The 18,745-nt window shown below is 45.1% G+C and overlaps 2 protein-coding genes across 2 annotated transcripts; both read right to left on the bottom strand.

Moving 5' to 3' along the window:
- Positions 1–2,589: 2,589 nt before the first annotated feature.
- Positions 2,590–4,305, bottom strand: cplane2 (ciliogenesis and planar polarity effector 2). The gene is made up of 5 exons (XM_068742328.1): positions 4,161–4,305; positions 3,565–3,717; positions 3,351–3,475; positions 3,117–3,244; positions 2,590–2,991 (listed from the first exon to the last, which is right to left on the bottom strand). The coding sequence occupies exons 1-5, from the start codon at positions 4,270–4,272 to the stop codon at positions 2,769–2,771; spliced, it is 741 nt and encodes a 246-aa protein (XP_068598429.1). The 5' UTR covers positions 4,273–4,305; the 3' UTR covers positions 2,590–2,768.
- Positions 4,306–5,971: 1,666 nt separating this feature from the next.
- epha2a (eph receptor A2 a) lies at positions 5,972–17,662 on the bottom strand. Its single transcript, XM_068742327.1, has 17 exons — positions 17,587–17,662; positions 16,672–16,739; positions 14,717–15,353; positions 11,523–11,678; positions 11,060–11,392; positions 10,435–10,562; positions 10,133–10,310; positions 9,911–10,013; positions 9,656–9,708; positions 9,442–9,567; positions 9,164–9,349; positions 8,997–9,058; positions 8,592–8,801; positions 8,268–8,417; positions 7,851–8,044; positions 7,146–7,301; positions 5,972–6,694 (listed from the first exon to the last, which is right to left on the bottom strand). Exons 1-17 carry the CDS (start codon positions 17,660–17,662, stop codon positions 6,586–6,588), a joined length of 2,925 nt encoding a protein of 974 aa, XP_068598428.1. The 3' UTR covers positions 5,972–6,585.
- Between the last annotated feature and the right edge of the window lie 1,083 nt (positions 17,663–18,745).

Here is an 18,745-nt window from a genome sequence, read left to right as displayed (position 1 = left end):
ATTGGATAACATGATGATAATCGGCATAGAAATCTAGCATTTTACTGTACATATTAATATACTTGTAGCTCTATGTAGGAATCTATTTTGTATGTAATCTTTACCGTTTAGAGTTCACGCCATACCAACAAGAAAAGTTCAAATTAAGCTCAAACGACTGTTTATAGTCTCACTTAGATTGGCATTAAGTTATGGTGCTTATTATGTTGTCAAAAAATGTCATGAAGGCAAATTTGAAATTATAAATGTGAGTTTCATGTGTGCAGCAACGGTTCTTGTATACGTGTGTGTATATATATATATATCGGCGTTTGGTCCATATTCTCAAACTTCACTTTATAATCTGTCTGGAAAACGGTTGAAGTTGATGACTTAAGAGGAAAGCGATAAATCCCAGATGATAAATACACAGACGATGCTTCTTATCAGTACCAAACCTGATAAGAACAAAGAAGAAACGTCACCGTTTATAAATGTTTTTATTTTACGATGTGAAGGTTGACTTTAAAGATGATTCTCTCGTTTCCTGTGTTTACTGTGAAGTCGATGTTTGAGTTGATCGGCTCCGAAGCATCTTACCTGAGGAGCATTGGCGTAGCTGTCAATCACTTCTGTGCCTCGAGGGCACTGAAACAGACCCTGTCTCAAATGGAGCATCACGTTTTATTCTCCAACATCCGGCGTGTGATGGCGGCCAGTCAAAGGTGGGACCTGCGCAGCCTGATGTTTTACCCGGATGTGCTCGCCGTGCTCAGCTGATGCCTCTTCCAGGTTTCTTATGGATCTGGAAGTTCGACTGGGAGAGAGCGTGTTGATTGCTCAAGTTGGAGACGTAGTGCTTGAGCACTGCCCAGAGTTCCACAGCCTCTATGTGCCGTACGTGACCAACATGATGTACCAAGAGGCGCTTTTCTGTCAGCTACTGTGAGTATCCTCCTAAATGTTCATAGCTCTCTTCCTGCACAACCCGGACGTATCGTTTGAATTGCCTCATTTTCTTAAAGGCAGCAGAACCGAGACTTTTTCTATTCAATGGAAAAACTCGAGAGTGACCACGTTTGTGAAAGACAAAGCCTGAAGTCGTTCCTCGTCCTTCCCTTCCAGAGGATTACTCGTATGAAACTGCTCCTACAGGTAAAGACTTGAATCACGGGCATCTGCATATTTTTGACTCGCGTTCGCAAATCGGCTACGGATTCTGTTTTTTTCACTTCAGAACATCCTGAGGCTGACGGACCCAGATTCTAACTCCCTTTTAAATCTTGAAAAGGCAATTAAATCGATTCATGAGGTAATCCTGCTTCACTTCCAGATTTGTAAATCCATGTTGCGAGAGGACGGTGGTTACTTGTGATTAAGATTATTTTATTTTTTACTTGAAACATTTTAAAAATGGCGTCACTCCCTGCTCTCACCAGATCGTGACCGAGTGTGACAAGAGGGTCAGAAAAATGAAGCAAATTGAAGAACTGGTCTGCCTTGAAATGCTGCTGGATTTTGACCAAGTTAAGGTGACGGCTTCCCTTTTTCTCAGTGTTGAGCTTCTAACAGTCTTTATGTCGAGACTTGATCCTGCCATGTGACCTGAATGTTTTACGTGACCTCCTCCTCCTTCCAGTCAGTTCCTCTGGTCATAAGTGGGCGTTTCCTGGTGCGCCAAGGCCCTGTGAAACAGCTGATTGTGGAGGCCGCTTACAACTCAAGAGTGTCCTTCACCAGCGTCTACCTCCACCTCTTCAATGATCTTTTGGTCATCTCGACAAAGAAGTAAGACTATTACTAAAAACCAGGTCAATTGTCCGATACAAGCGGAGTCCACTTCTACCGTCGGGCGAGTTTCTTTCTGGTGGGGACGAGGCAAACTAGCAAGTGGTTAATTTGACATTCTGATCTCTTTGAAATCTGCCTGTCCGTCGGTCAGAGATCAGAGGTACACGGTTGTGGACCACGCCCGGTTCCCTGAACACGTGCACCTTGAGCCTCTGAAGACTGACATCCTGGGACTCCCCTCCGACTCCTTTCTGCTGCGTCTCTCCCAAAGTCAAAGTGGGCAGCCGACGGCTATTGTACTGCTTACAAACACAAGGTACGAGTGGATCGATGAATCATTGACTAAATCGCCTCCAGAAGTACGTTCAACTGACTCCTGTCGTTTCGTTTCTGTACCGCAGGTCAGATAAAGGCGCATGGATGAAGGCGCTGTCACCTGAGCAGTGATGAGAACTGGTTCCGTCTGTGCTGGATCATTTTAACTTGCACGTTGTATAGCTTCACGTTTTGATGACTCACTTATATTTATCTAAACTTAAATGCACTTCACGCTTCGTGAGTTGCGTGTACTTGTGAACATCACACGGGGGTTTAAGGGATATTTTTATGGATCAGCAAAGCATTTTATTTTAATTGTATTAAAATATTGGCCGCTCTAGACAATACACAATTTATACTAACATATCAAGTATTTCTGACATTATCAGATTTCACAATGTAACAAATGTGAATACAGATGATCGGACAAAATGCTAATGAAATATAATAAACCAAACATGAGAACCTAAGTCTCTAATAATGTGCTCATTCAAGATTCAAGATACTTTATTGTCATTATGCGAACATAATAAAATCATAAATAGGCACTCAACAAAAACGCAGCAACTTCTGCAGCCTCCGTCTCACCCTGGGGACGGGGTCGTCCAGATTCGGCATTCCAGTACCGTCGCTCAGACACCCAAGTTCAATTCCAAGTCCCCCTTTAAATATTCTCTGTACTACAGCAGAGTGCCTGTCTCCTGCCGTAAAGGGCAGTTAGCTGGTCGGGCTGCGGCACAATCCTGATGCCACAGGTTCTCTGCCAGGCAGTTGAGGAGGGGGGCTACGTCATCGAGGCCATCGCTGACCTCTCCGCCCACACGCATCACTGGTAAGCTCCACGACTCCCGGAAGTTCCTCACGTCACTTTCCGTCACATCACAGTGCATGAAAAGGTCAAATATGAAGGAAATTATTAAGGACAAATATCCGTCTCGGTATTAATAGCTACAAATATCATTAATTTGGTATCCATTAGGGTTTAGAATAAGTCGCTGGTTTCATGAAATCGGACTGCAAAAGGATACTTTGTGCCAACCACGAATTTCACAATCCGACCCTCAGCCTGAGAAATCTGATGCGGCAGATCGTCAAAGGATGTTCTGTCTGTGAAGGAGAACAGGAAAAGGATGGCATCCACCTGCTCCTTACAGGCCTGGAAGAGTGATTGGGGGGGGGGGGGGGAGACATTTGTGGTGATGCTCTAGAATAATGCTTTCATGGTGCATACCTTAATTGTATTGAAGTATTTTTATACATACTGGGAGGAAATGGTCAAATCTGCGCAAAGCATTTTCTCCACAGTCCCACAGCTGCAGACGAAAGAAGAGCACTTTGCCACTTTCTCTCAGCTTCACCGGCCAGTACACCACTGTAGTCTCGATACCTTCAAGGACGAGACAACGGTGTTGGTGCGACTGGCCTCATTGTCAAAGGAGAGAGTTTGAATGTATAAACGACTTTGTCTCGATCGACCTGTGGTTTCATAGTGCATTTTAGGAATGTTGAGGCCTGCAAGATGTGCAGCAAGAGCAGTTTTTCCAACGCCACTCTTCCCAGAGATGAAGATCTTGTAGTGAACAGTGTCCACAGCCATGTGTGGAGGCATCACCGGAGTCTCCAACAAGCCTGGAAAACAAGTTTTTGCCGTCAAGACATTTACTTTTGATTTGCTGCTTGATATTCCATGCCTAAATAAACTTCATAATTTATATAGTCCATAAACAAAAGGTCTCACAGGGTTTTAAATCCCATGAACTTGGCTTTAATAAAACTTTTAATTTTGGTTGTCTAAGATTGGCTATAAATCGATGTGCAGGACAGACTTTGGTGAATATCATCCAGGCAACTGATGCCGGAATCAGTCCCAATATCATGGGACGACATCAGGAGGAGGATCACTGTTGTAAATATAATGCTCTTGCAAGACGCACGGATTACAGCTTCTGCAAAGTTCTTCCGGTTAGGCTACCTGAGCACATCTTGTGTTTGTGGCATTTATTTATTTTTAACTCTTATTACATGCCAGACTGTGTCAAACCATTGTAACGTTAATTCAACAAAAGTCCTACCAAAGTTTTTGCGTCTCTTCTTGTGTAGAATTCTGCTGAAATATTCTTTGCTGTCTTTATATCGATGCCAATCGGCTACTATGACTGATCCGGGAGGACAGACTTGTGCCATGTTGTTATGGTTAGCTTAGCCGTGCCGCTAGCATCACACTGCTGAGTAGAACCGACTGTGGTTTCCGGCAGACGGCGTCACATCCGGTCTTCGAGCATATAGTCACATGACCGCTGTGAAGTTTTTCTTAAGGTTTTATATCACCGATGCTGCTCTTAGATCAGTGTCCCATCGTAAAGTAGGCTGTGATTTAAAAATAATAATAATTCATGAAGTGATCATTCAGAATCGATTCTTCATTTAACTCATTTATTATCATGCATTCACTGATGGGACCTTGAAGCAGGAGAAACTGTGTAAAATGCGTCATCTACTTTAATTGTTAGTGTGACAAACCCCCGAAATCATCAGTCACTAAATAGACTCTTCCTGTTTGCTTTTCATTGTCGCTTCCTTTTCCAACCACTAGATGTCGCCAGGCTCCAGCGCTTCCCCATGATCTGCATGAGAGTCTAGTTTGTGTTCACACTGTACCTGAGCTGCCCTGTCCTGTCTGAATGAGGAGCAAAGGGTTAAAGCATTACTCCACATGTCCTCACGTTTTGCTCACGCAGTTTTTTTTTTTTTTATGGAATGCAAAATCCGTAATCTGTAAAATACATACTTTCAACGACATGGAATAAAGACCAGCATACATTTGCAATATAAAAGGGAAAACTTGTACATCTTTCAGTTTGTATTTATTTGATCTATAATTGAGTTTTTCTAATGTAGATATCCTGATCCCTCAGAAATATCACACACTGTGTGCAAGAGATTACCGTCTTTCATGCAGATTACTTTCTGAACTGCATCCAAGAGAACTCACTCTAAATTAGTCGCCTAATTAATGTCTTCCAATACGTGCCTCCTTTACAGCCCACTGAGTGTCTGTGCCTGAATGACTCAACCATACTGAACCATCACACAGCAGTCTGTGTCATTGGTTGCTGAACTATAGGGTCCAAAATGTGTGGCCACTCCCTTGGCTGGGAGCGTATGAGTCTTAGTGTTTGTATGAGAAAGGGTGTGGAGATGCTTCTGTGTGAAAGAGCATCCTATAATTTATCTGCTACAGTCTTTTATTAACTGTCATTCCTAGGCAATGGAATTGCATCCTATTATTTCTATTACATGTTTAGATCACACAGAAGCCTTTTTAGTGGGAGGTGTTTGACATACTCCAGGGAGTTGTGTGGAGGTCCACCAGTTTGATCAACTCTATCTGGATTACCGGTGTCACCAAAACAAGTTCTGCGAAGAAGCAGTATGAATTGTTAGGCAAATGAAAAGATTAAAGTCGGGGTCCAGGTTTCGTTTTGCTTTTCACCAGTCCAGCTAATGTAAATGTCAGGCAGATGGCTTTTCACTAGCAGTCTTGGGTTCTGCTCAATATTTCTGCCTGTTTAAAGGAAGTTTTAAATAATAATGTCATGTCTACTGCAAAGATGAAAAGAAACTGGAGAGATGACGCTTTCATCGTATTGAACTCGTCTCTGAGCAGCAGTGGGTGCCCATATGGTACCCACAGTGCAAACGTCTTACTCAAGCACACATCAACACGTAGACTGGGGCTCGAACCACCAACCTTTTGATGAGTGGACAATGTTACTACCACCTAAACTGCAGCTGCCGTTCATCCAACAGTCTCAGATTAGACCAATTAAAATATAACTACAAAATGCAAGAAAGTGATTCAGTCACAAGAAAACGTGTTTTATTTTAACACAGAAATACACAGCCTGGCAAAAATGCACCAGGGATGTCATTTATCAGGTAACAGATGACATAAATATACACTAAAATAAATATTAAATACAAATGAACAGTTTTTTTTTAAGACATATGTAAACATGTATTGGAAAATGTGATCCAGAGACTACAAAACATAAGAATGTCTGATTCTAGCCCTGAGTGGAATAAACATTCCAAAATTCTAAATAAGTCTCACCGATCATATATATATATATATATAAAAGGGAGATTAAGGTATCCAGACACACTGGTGGGATAAAGAGTGCTTAGAGGATAAACTCTATAATCACACAAAGCAGAAAACATTTCAGCCAACCATTCATACATTCTCTTAATTTACTACATCACAGAATTTATTTTATGTTTTTTACTATAAAGATAAATTATTCATCTCATGTTATAAAGTGTTTTTCATATCAGTCCTTTCTGAGTGGCTTCAGTCAGGCCATATGCTCCACAAAAAAAAAAAAACCCACACGTGACGGCCTAGCTCAGTTTCCACCCACACTTCAGTCCTCCTTGTCCATGATTGAAATGCCATGGTCGGTCAGTGCGCTTTGATTTGGAGGAATGCTTAGATCACACTGCGAACACGCTGAGGGAGCTGGTCTCGTCTTTCAAACCCAGAATGCTGTACGCTATCCTCTTCATGTGACCGGGCAACCGTACACCGATATTTCTGATGTCTCTGAAAGGAAAAGACAAACGACGCCGTTTTGAATGTGCTAAAAACAAAACAGTCTGTCTCACATGAAGAGATGGCAGCAGTCTTCACACAGCAGTGATCTCAAGCTACGGGTGCTGGCATCCAGGAAAAATTGCTGAGCAGCTTATCCAATTTGAAATGAAAAAAGCACATTTTCACTAAAGAACATTATCCACATATTGTAGCGTATAAGTAATGAAAAAAATGTGCTTCAAATAACAAATAAAAAGTTAAAATGGAGGAAAGTAAAGAATGAGAGGAATGACTTGGGCAGAGGCGGAGTGGAGTGGAGTATTTCTGCATCCACAAACTGGATAACAAATGTTCAAGCTGACACCTCAATACTTTCACTGTCTTACGACGAATGTGTCCCGCATGCCGGATACGTGAGCTCGCCATGGCAGCGCTGCATCTGTGACATGTGTGCACTTACTCATGCCTCAAGGCGAGCACCTGCTCCATGTTCGTGATCCCCGCACGAGCGAAGCTTTCGCTGTACTGGCTCATTTTGATGGACTCCAGCCACTCGGGCACCGTTCTGAACATGGTACCGTCACAGCCGCTGGTGCTGGGCAGGCGGATGGACACGCTGCAAGGAACAACGTTTGCATTACTCATGTGCTGCGGCAGGATCATCGTCTAATAAATACGTATGCTCTGGTCATAGAAAAGTAGGCGGTGTAATTTACTGTAATGGAGCAGACACATGTCTTCCCCTTAGAATTTATTATGCACTTAAAAGTCTCAATGTAAATATCATTTAGGTTTTTTTTTATATACAGGTTACATGTGGGACCGTTTCTTGGCTAAGAAGATACTCCGGGGACTCGCTGGCCAAGCCAAGTAAGAACCATAACATAAAGTTTCTTTTCTACACTTGAATTCTGTGGCGATTAAATTAACAAGATATGACATCCTGGCATGTTTGTTTTAAATTTCTCATTGTTGATTTTACATGTGGAGACAGATGGAGCAGATGATTTTAATCGCCCTGCATCACAGAGACGTCTCCTGCCCTGTGTTTATTTTTCCAGAAATCATTTCTACATTACTCATGTTTTTCTTCTAATTTAAACTCTTTTAATTCAAATGTTATTTTAAAATAATATATATATAGAGAGAGAGAGAGCATATATACCGTGGGTCAAAGTCTGCAATGGTTTTCAAAGACTCCGGGCTGCGTATCAGTTTGTCTAAAATGTTGACAACGTCTGAGAAGCGCGGCCGTTTGGAGCGGTCATGCTGCCAGCACTGGAGCATGAGTTGGTAGACGGCGGATGGGCAGTCCATTGGTGCAGGAAGCCTGAAGGCCTCATTGATAGCTTTCATGACCTGGTGAGGACAGAGCAAAGGCAGTGCTTAGATCTAAAGTACATTCATGTTGTGGCACTCATTAACAGCCAAGATAGCGGTGGGAAACTCCGCTGGAGTTCAGGCAGCAATCCATCGCCACCTACGCAGCTCAGACGCATAAACGTCTGACATGCACAGGCCAAACCAATCCTTCGTCTCAACCATTAAGAGTTGGAGAGATGATGTGACAGGTGAAACTTACCTCATGGTTGCTCATGTCCCAGTAGGGCCGTTCTCCAAATGCCATGACTTCCCACATGACAATTCCAAAGCTCCACACGTCGCTAGCTGAAGTAAATTTCCGATACGCAATGGCTTCAGGGGCCGTCCAACGGATGGGGATTTTACCTCCCTGACAGGAAGAAAAATTTAACAAATCATACTTAATGGCTGAGGTGAGTGGAAACATATGGCGCTGAGAGACGCGCGTTAAATCACAGAATGTAAATGGCACTAACAGCATGTGGCTAAAAAAAGCCAGAGGCCGTTCTCTGCTACAACGCCTTTTTGTAACATGCAGACGTACTTTTGTCGTATAGGTGCCCTCGGCGTCATCCTCCAGCACACGCGACAGCCCAAAATCAGACACTTTACATTCGAGGTTGCTGTTAACCAGGACGTTTCTTGCTGCCAGGTCGCGGTGAACATAATTCATATCGGAAAGGTATTTCATGCCAGCAGCTATTCCACGCAGCATCCCCACAAGTTGATACGATGGGATCTCTCCATCACGGTCCTAAAGGGTAAAAATAGCAAGATTAAATAATTTTATTTGTATGGAACAAGTTGTGGTTTTCTGCAGGATCATGTGCCGCACCATTTCCTGGTTGGGGGGCGAGACTTTTTTAGGGAAAACAAGTTTTAAGGAAGTCGGTGCACCCAACCATGGAAGGAAAACAAAGCCTCAGGTTTGCATCAACAGACAACTTACCTTCAAATATAAGTCAAGAGCGCCATTCTCCATGTATTCTGTCACAATCATGATGTGTTTGACTGAAAATGAAAACAAAAGGTTCTTGTAGATGAAAGCAATGTATACAAGTATTTAATGCGTTGATTGAGTTGGGGAGAGCCGTCTTTCTGAGGTCACCGACTCACATTTGGTCACAACTCCCTCCAGGCGGATGATATTCGGGTGTGAGAACTGGCCCATGATGCTGGCCTCACTCAAGAAGTCCTGCCTCTGCTTTTCAGAGTACCCTGGCTTCAGGGTCTTGATCGCCACCGCCACCTCCCCTCTCCCAGAAGTCTTCATCACGCCACGAAACACTTCCCCGAACTCTCCTTACGGGGCAAATGGACAGCAGGCGGAAAGGTCAGAAAGGTCACACGCAGACTTCACTAAATGAAAGGTAGGTGGATTTCATCACACTTACCGACGCCGATGACTTTTTGTTTACTGATGGCACTTGGGTCGATTTCAGTGACGAACTTCTGGATGGCGATGTTAGGGTCCTCATACATGTGTGGATCAACATAAGTCTTCAGAGGCTTGAGTTGATCTAAAGAGGAAAGAATAAACAGATTATTAGGATACAAATACAGTTTCATCTCCAGATAATACTGCAGTAGTATTCGTGGTTTTCTAACCTGATGAAAAGTATGGATCCTCAGCTCCACCCCTGCCCCGAGAGCTCAGCCTCCTGGGGGGGGGAAACATGAATAATCACTACTGAGCTAAACAGAAGGAAGACTGGCTTTCAGTAAGTGCAGGTCAGTCTCTGCTAACAGACTAAGGCTGTATTCATGTCTGCCACCGGCTTTTACCGGTAAGCCCACCAGGGCTCATGTTCGTGGCGCATAATCACACAGTTTGCAGGTCTGTAGAAAAGATTTATTACCAACCGTTTACGAAAGAGCAGGACAGCCACCACGGTGAGCAGAATAACCACGACTCCGAACACTATGGCCATCACCAGAGTGGTGTTGTTCTGTATCTGAGATTCAGCTGTGGAAATGACAAAAGAGAAAAGCTCATTACCATCTCGGGTGCGTCAAACAAAGGTTTATCCAAAGAGATGTTCAAGTGTGCGTTTGATGATGAGTAGATGTGAAGGCTGCTTGTACCTAAAGGGGTCGTGTGGAACTCGTGCTCCACGCTGTAGCTACCGGGGCTTCCTTCGGGACTCATTGCCTGGACTCTGAACATGTAAGTCGTGTCTGGGGTAAGGTCGTTAATCTGGACTGAAGTTTTTTCCAAAATCAGGACTGTATAGGTGGTCACATCCCGTTCGACATCACCATCCTGCCAAGGGAAAAGAGGAATTAGGGTATTTCTTTTAAGCAGAACATTTTAGAAAATGTCACAACTCTGAATGGGGGGGGGGGGGGGGGGGGGGCACGAAGGAGCACAGAGCACTCAGCCTTACTTTTCTGCGGTACATAAGCTCATAGCGGTGATTGATGTGGGCTGGAGGCCGGTGAGACAAAGTCCAGGACAGAGTCAGACTGGTGGCGCTGCGATCATCCAGATGGATCAACGTCACCTTGGGGGGATCTAAAGGTCGGTGAGAGACAGAAAGCAAAATAGCAGTTAGTGACTAATCACGGGTCTTTGAAGAGGACTTTTGGGAATGAAAGCCTTTGGGTGAGCCTGAATTCTCCTTTGTCAGTAAAAACACATTGAACACTAAAGACTTGTAGCAAAAATACAAGTTAAAGTCATACATTTTTGCTGGTTCTTTAATTCATCCGTTGTGCCATGAGCCTGGAGACTCCGGACCCTCTTTGACGACTGAAAACATTCTGATGGTGTGATTTAAGCAATCGCTATCATGGTTTCAGGTTTTTCCTCCATGTTTTATGTAGTCAAGGTTTTTATAAAGACCGCGTCTGAAGCCGATTACAGAAAATTGCAAACTACTTCTATTGAGAACCTCGAAGACTCGGGCTTAGAAGCAGGACTAAAAACCACAGATGTTCACTGCTCTGGAGGAAGGAGCAGTGTCAGGTTCTGGTGCATGGACAAGAACCATTCTATGTGATGGCGCTCACCAGTATAGTCCAGAGCAGTGGTGATGCTGGCAGTGGGCCTGTCGGGGGCAAACTGGGACACGCCACTGTGGCTCTCCACCGTGAATGTGTAGTTGTGATGGGAGGCCAGGTCATTGACGATGACTGTGGTGTCCTGCAGGTCTGCGGGACCCGGCTCAAAAACGATCTTCTCACCGCAGGGGACACACAAGGACCCATCGCAGAGACTGCACGCCACGCTGTAGGTGAGGTCGGTGCGGCCCCCGGTGATCAGTGGCGGGCTCCAGAACAGCTGAAGCCTGCCCTCTGCTGACAGGGTGGTGGAGGTCAGGTCACGCGGCGCACTGGGTGGAGCTGTGGGGGGGGCGGGAAGGAAGTAGATGACACAGAAGAGTTACCCTGATCTTCTGACCTGCCTCTGATGAGCTGAAGGTCAATGTTGTAATAGTAACAGTAATAATAAGACAGGAAGTGGGGTTGTTACCAGAGCATGCTGATGTAGGGGGGTCTGAAGGGGAACGGAAGAACCCGTCCTCGCATTGGCATTCAATGGCACCGGCCTGGGAGGGTTCAGTGTTACCAGGACAAACCTGACAGAACTTGCTTGTTGCCGCGGACTTGAAGTATCCTGGTTTGCACGCTGTGTTAGAGAGAGAGAGAGACAAAACGTGTTTTAGGTCGTCTCATGCAGGACAGACAAACACAGGAAGCAAAAATAAAGCCGTCTCTGTATTACCGGCTCCTTCCGCTTGACAGGAAGCATTTATTGTGACTAACCTATAATCACGGCGTCTTTGACTGCAAAGGAATGAACAGGGATTTCCCTGCAGGATCTGCCTCTACTTGTCTTTTCCACCTTGAGGCCTGATCTCAGGTCGCACTTGCCGCTTCAACCGGATAACAGCGGGGCCATTAAATCCATCAGGTGATCTGATCTGCCTTTCCGCTGTGAACTCCCCATTCACAATCTTTGGCTGAGGATGACCATGTTTTTGCCAAAGGAAATGGCACCTCGAACACTGGTAGCACGGCGTCATGATGGACGTGCACGCAGACGGATAAGCAGCCTTCCGGGGCATGGGAGGTTAACGAATGGGCGGAGAGGACAGAAACCGGGATGCAAGGGCTGCATTTCAGTCTGGAAGTTGACATTTCCTCCCTTTCTTCCTTCCTTTTTCTAACTCCTGACACGATCCGCCAATTACAACATTCAATGTTGAATAGTTAGAGGACAAGAGAATCGGGGAAGGGGAAACGCCGCAGGAGAAGAGAGTGATTTTCAGCATTTCTGAAAGCACTCGCGTAGCCTGTGGGGTTCTAAAGGGCTTCAGCGTGCAGCAACAAACTCTCAAAGAACGGTTCTGAACTACATCTGCAGTCTCTGTTCTCACCCCCACCGGATGGAGCCTTTTATCTGCCCCAGAGCTGCTGGAAGTGAGAAAAGGTTGCGTGAACCCTGCGCTCAAGATGTCGAGGCGTTACTTCCACGCTCACGCAGAAGGACCTTTGCACTTCCAAGTATAGCCTCACTGGAAAAGGAGCAGGTTGAGTTTGAGTAGGAGGGAGGATGATGAATAGATGGGGTGGCTGGGGGAGGGGGGGGGGGGGGAGGTGCAAAGGTCTGGAACGCCAACAGAACTTCTCTCTAGGGAGCGACTCGGCGGCTGTGGGGGTGCAGCCGAAAGTTTTCCGCATAAGAAAAGGGGGCCAGGCCATTTCATTTAGGGCTGTGGCAGCAGGACCTCCGTCACGTACCAAAGGAACTCCGGCCCTATTCATCTATTGTCTCCGAGATTGGACAGAGCGGTGCCATAAATACGCTGAATTGCTTATTACCGTGAGCAAAGCACGGACACAAACGTCATTAACGGCATCTTCGGTAAAGCGATGCCAGATTCTCATCGGCGGTTTGGAGCTTGTACCGCGTCTCATCTGCATAAATTCCTGAATACCCCTTTTTCGTTTGACCCGAGACTTGCATTCAGCCGTCTTTAAAGGCTGCCGGTCCCGCGCTTTTCCTTTTGACTCCAGCACACAATCTGAAAAGGACCGAATGTCACGCCCGAGTGCATCGGTTAATTGAATCCCGTTTTCTTGCCCTTTGTGTCGGCCCATTGTTCTAACGAGTGGGAACATGGATTAGGGAGCTCGTTGCGCGTGTTAACAACCAGATGAAAGAGCAAAGGGAGGCGAAGCGGGGCATGTCATTGGCTAACAGCTGTCCTGTTGCTCCACTAATCCTGTCTTGACTAAATTACACTCCACACCTAGCTAAGCGGCCGTGGAACTAAACCACCCTCATGCGCCAACTGTCGACTTGCTCCGCACCCTTTGACTCAGACCGAGGACAACCTGCTTATTTGTGTCAGTCAGCATTCCACCTCATCTCGCTTTACTTCCTGTTCCCACAATAGTTGGGCTCTCTGGAGCCGGGAGCATCCAGGGTTTATCTTTTCATACCGCAAAGGGAGACGTGTGGAACAAGCAACGAATTATTGTTGTTTCATATTTAAGTTTCCACTCAAATACCCCCAACTCAGCTGGGAGGAATAATCTCCTTTTGTTAGAAATCGACTCATAGAAGAGCCCAACCTGCCAGTCAAGGTGACTCGGACCATCAGGAGTCATAAACCACTGCCTGACTCAATCCAGCCTCCGTCGTGTCGGACCCATCCCTGTAATCTGTGGTTCCGGTTACCTAAGCAACCGACTGCTAAACAAATACTTGCAAGCTGAAGACATACCGCTCAGGTAGTCACACTGACATTCACACGGCCCTTCCTTCGGCATATGAGTGTTGAAAAAGGTGACGCCAGGATGAAAGAATTCCCTTCAGAAAGGCCACAGTGCTCGGAGGCCTTCCTCTCGCCTTCCTCTTCTCACTTTACCCTTCCTCCTCCCACGTATCCTCCAAGCGCTTCAACACGCCACACCCGGAATACCGAAAGACCAACTTCCTGCACAAACAGTAGGAGCGCATAACCACAGTTATGTCTTCTACTGAGCACATCCATTTGTTCTTCATGTACAGTACCATTAAAAACTTTGCTCTGGTACTAATATACTTATCATATATACCGTACACACATACTTGTTTGTCTTCCACAATGACAGTACACACCTTTTACACTTTAACCTTAATATGGTATGCTCTCAAATGTTTTTTTCCCCCATTATATCTTTGTTTTGTTTAAAGTACGATATATCATATATCAGAGTTGTGAAAAAGTTAAATTACTCATGCCCTTTAACAGAACGTTTCCCTTATTTAATGCTAATTGTTATGTATATTAAGCATTTGTCCAATTGTAAACATTCTCTAATCTTAATATGAATATGTGGTGTGGAATTAGGACACAGCCTCTGGGATCGAGTCATAAATCCGTGCGTCAGCCCATCCTTAATTTCACAGTCGTGAGAAAAAGGCAGCAACAGAATGTGCTATTGCCCAACAGGCAGACAGTGATCCATATCACATCCTTGGTTTTGTCCAGAACCAAACCCAGTGCTGCTGTACCGACCGGTACTAAACAGATCTGGAGCGGCTTTGAGAGAGACCTCCAAGCAAACCAGACACAATCAACGTTACTCTGCACTCATTGTTCGCACCTTCCCAAGGCCGTGGTAGGGGTGTTTTTATTTACTGAAAACTCACTGAGTGTTTAGGGAAGTGCTTACCTTGGCAGAAATCCCCAGTCGTCTCATAGCCAGCCAGACATTGGCACTGACCCAAAGGAACCACCCATTCCCCCTCAGCTGTGCAGTAGATACGTGGGGTGGCCTGGCTGATGGCGTTCTCCACGCAGGCTCCTTCCACCTCCTTGAGAGCGTCCGCCACGGTCTCCGGGAAGGCCGCCAAGCTCTTCACCGTGGACGGGCATGTCTTGTAGTACACTCTGACAGACAGCAGTGCGACACAAGCGCCCATGTCCTGAAACGCCAGGTAGAAGCCTTTTCTGGATACAGGCCCAACAGTCCTCGTCTCCGTGTTGACCTTTAGTACACGACCCCGGGTCACCTCATCGGGAGCGATGGTGGCCACCTTGCGGAACTGGCCTTTACGGAAGTTGGTGCCCACGTCAGCGTCGGCTTCTGAGATGTAAAGGTTGAAGGTTTCTTTACAGCTGACAGAAGCGCCTTCGAAAGTGTTGCAGTCTCGCACAACAAAGCCGAGTTCCACGGAGACACGAGACGCGCCCGGGTGCCACTGGATGAACGTCGTGCGCAACCAGTTATCCTGTTCAGTGGAGTCGATGCCACAAACGCTGTAGGTATACAAGAGTGAGCCGTTCACCACCGTCTGGACGATCTCCCACTGTGGAGCAGGAAAAGGAAAGAGGAGAGGGGGATTAGTGTGACGGTCAGCAGTCAGCGTTACTAAGCTATAATAATGAAAGGCCAAGAAGCATTTTTGGGGGGGAATAAATACAGAGTTCAGCGTCTTTGTTCATGCCGAGAGGTTTTATTGATGATACACCCCGACTTTCATGCTGTGAGAAGCTCGTAAAGTGCAGGGGTAAGCAGAGGCACTTTTCCACATATTAAGCTTATTGGCTCAGAGACATATGCGGCGCACACGTCGTGTGTGGCTTTCCACCGCCAGACCGGTGGCGAGCATGTGTGTAGGACGCGGCTAAATCCAGGAAATACTACTGGAGGACGCCAACTGAGATTTATTGCAGTTAAATGAGCTTTATAAGCGCAGCGCGAAGGCACGGTAGCAAAAAACTGGCAGGAATTAAGACTGTTTAGGAGAGGGAAGCAGTGAAGAGCAGACAAATTAAAAGCCTCGGCCTAACATGTAACACCCGCATGCTCGAAATGTGTATTTGAACTGCTGTTAGAGACGAAAGGAAAAAGATTTGGGATATTTCTGAGACATCATGGGACACTCTGTTTGATCATTACACTAATAGATTACCTCTATAGTTTCCCATATTAAAAAAAAGGCATTTCAGACTACATTTAAAAACACAAATGTTCAAATATCTTTCCAGAGGGCGAATTTACTACAAAAGTATGAGAAAAGAAAAGCTTATTAGCCGAGGGGAAATCCTTCAAGGTGAAATCGGAACCTTCAGATCTTTCAGAACGTCCGTGCAAGAGATGTAGACCAAAAAGCGGAAGCGGCAATGTCCTGTTGCTTTTTTTAGATGGAAAGCCGCTGAACTATAGATAGAGGAATGCGTCCTCACTCTGAGAGCAGACTTTCAGTCTCTTTTACTCGTGTCTTCCGACAGATCCTCGCATTATCTCTGCCGTTACCTCCGAAATCAGAGAGGAATCCCAAAAAGGAAAACCACTTCAAATCAAATTCCTTTTATGTACGTGTCCCTCACTAGTGTACATTTAAATACAGGCTGGTCCCTGACATTTTAATGCCATTTACACAGTTTTTTTTTTATGAAAGGGCAGGGTTCGCACAAGACAAGGGGGGGGGGTGGGGGGGGGTGAGCTCATCGAGCCAAAATTCATTCTTTCTCTGCAAGCGAAGCGTTCCTTGAGCGGAGAGGGAATTCTGTAACTTGAACTAAGTGAACAAGAAAATATTTTAAGCTGCTTTACATTCAACATTGTCCAAAAGAGGAACACGTCTTTAAAAGTGCCTTTTTTTTTCCTGTATAAGCACTTACTCCGTTCTCGTTTGGCAAAGTTAGCCATCCCAGCTCTGACCCCGAGGCGCTCATATCCAGCAATATCTCTGAGGAAACAGAAAAACACGGCAGTCAACCGGATGCATCAAGAGGAACCAATATTTAACCATTACACAAAGCTGACTGTTATGCACATGTAATAACACCTTTAGCACTGAAAACATTTACATGATTATTCATTAGGATCGGAAATTACTGTACAAGTTAATTCATAGCCTCGATCGCAGTTTGAGGTCGAGAACTTTTACGAGGGGCACATGCCATGCTGTTCACATTCTAATGAACCGTGTCGGCCTGATTCAGGACTTCAACGACCGTGTCCTCCAGGTCTAGGGTTCTCTGCGTGTGCGTGTGCGTGTGCGTGTGTGCGTGCGTGTGTGCGTGTGGATTAACAATGTCTGAGAAAGGCGTGGGCCGTTAAATCGCCGTGACGAGGGAAATACATGAATCCGCACAAGTGAAACAAAAAAAAAAAAGTGAACATGTCAAGGCATCTCATATGCGCCCCCCCCCCCACCCCCCCTTAATTAACCCTTTGTTGTAGAAAGTCAGCTAAAACAACTAAAGAGGCAAAGTTTAAAAGGCTTTCTTATGCTGAAATGTGATTTTTCTGCTTTTCATAAATGATAATTATACTACGAGGATTAAAATGATAACGTGACGCGTTCTTCAACAGACCGGGTTCCGGTGCGTCTCTACCGACCGGCTGAAACGCACAACAGAAGTATGCGTTGAATACATGATTGGAGACTTTAACTCGGCTACGGTGAAATATAAAGTGAAACTTAAAGACGGCTATAACATTCCGACCTCCTGACTCAGAAGTGGACTCGTCCCATGCAGCGTCCCTTCCGTTCACACGAGGAGGGGGGGGGGGGGGGTGAAGGTACTTACGCTCTTTATTCTGAAGGCTGCTCAAACATTGGTGCGTAAATAAAAGCCAGAATAAGTGGAACCGGCGGAGCGCCATGACTACACGAGACTTATATCCTAAAAAAAAGTACGTCCGTCCTCTCCGGTGTGTCCCTTCTCGACTCGACTTTCCGTATCCTTCAACCGGCGCAGTGAGCGCGATCCATTGACAAGGTTCCGTGACGCCCCGCCCCGTGCGCCTTGGAATGTTGGAGTTACCCAAATTTGGTAGTCAGGAGGCGGGGCCGCACCTGTTCCATTGAGAACTAGAAGCGCTCGGAGAGAGCGCAGACCTCCGCCGAGCACCTCAGTCCCACTATATTGCGATCAATAATTATTGTCCTGTTACCAGGAACTGATTATTACATTTTGGTGATGATCCAGAAGAGATCCTGGATCAGTTTAAAATTGTCACTAACATTGCAGTCAATGGAGCTTCAAAATGTGTTCCTCAATAGCTCGGTTGATTACTGACTGATGTTTATGGTATTTGACACAGTCATGTAGGGTGCGGGCCTCTAACTTACCACCAAACTTCATCCGGATTGCAGATACTGTTGTAATACAATAAATCAGGATTTTTCCCATTTGCTTATAATGGAGACTTTGTAAAAAAAAAAAAAAAAAAAATCACATCTTGTGAAATCTGCATTCAATTCACTCACCAAAAATCAAAGTCATAAAGGAGTCCGATTGCACCATCATGCAAAATGTCTTCTGGATCAGAATGAGATCAGGAAAAACGTAATTAAATTAACTTTGAAAACTCCATTTACGGATTCAAAAATCAACTCAGATTCGCTTTTACTTTTCATGGTTGGTGTATAAAGATACCAAGAGCAATTTAAAACCTTTTGATGATGATCCAAATCCAATCTCTGAGTGCTTTTCGAGTTATTGTTGTAGTTGTTGTTGTTGTTGTTGTTGTTCTTTACTCAAATAAAATATTTCTTCCCTAACATTTATGTCATGTCTCACTCATGGTGTGAGAATCCAATTAAAGATGAAACACCAAAATATACTATATTAATGTATGCATTTAGAAGCCCTTTAACTCGCTGCAAATGTGTCATACAAATAGTGTGAGGAGTACAGGACCAATGCTTCTGGACTTTAGACAAAGTGAAAGAGTGTTTAATTT

This window comes from Brachionichthys hirsutus, chromosome 8 (assembly GCF_040956055.1).
Source record: "Brachionichthys hirsutus isolate HB-005 chromosome 8, CSIRO-AGI_Bhir_v1, whole genome shotgun sequence".
Classification (NCBI taxonomy): Eukaryota; Metazoa; Chordata; class Actinopteri; order Lophiiformes; family Brachionichthyidae; genus Brachionichthys; species Brachionichthys hirsutus.
Note: the sequence above shows the minus strand (reverse complement) of the source record. Positions and strands in the feature narration are given on the sequence as shown.

Excerpts from the sequence above, each read along its gene's own strand:
- cplane2 (XM_068742328.1), bottom strand. The coding sequence starts at position 4,272 with ATGGCACAAGTCTGTCCTCCCGGATCAGTCATAGTAGCCGATTGGCAT. Across the intron at positions 3,718-4,160 it reads GAAGAGACGCAAAAACTTTG|GCTTGTTGGAGACTCCGGTG; the intron begins GTAGGACTTTTG and ends CTTGTTTTCCAG. Across the intron at positions 2,992-3,116 it reads AAATTCGTGGTTGGCACAAA|ATTTGACCTTTTCATGCACT; the intron begins GTATCCTTTTGC and ends AATTTCCTTCAT.
- epha2a (XM_068742327.1), bottom strand. The coding sequence starts at position 17,662 with ATGGCGCTCCGCCGGTTCCACTTATTCTGGCTTTTATTTACGCACCAA. Across the intron at positions 7,302-7,850 it reads ATTGCAGACTTTGACCCACG|CGTGTCCATCCGCCTGCCCA; the intron begins GTATATATGCTC and ends TGTTCCTTGCAG. Across the intron at positions 6,695-7,145 it reads GTGCTCGCCTTGAGGCATGA|AGACATCAGAAATATCGGTG; the intron begins GTAAGTGCACAC and ends TTTTCCTTTCAG.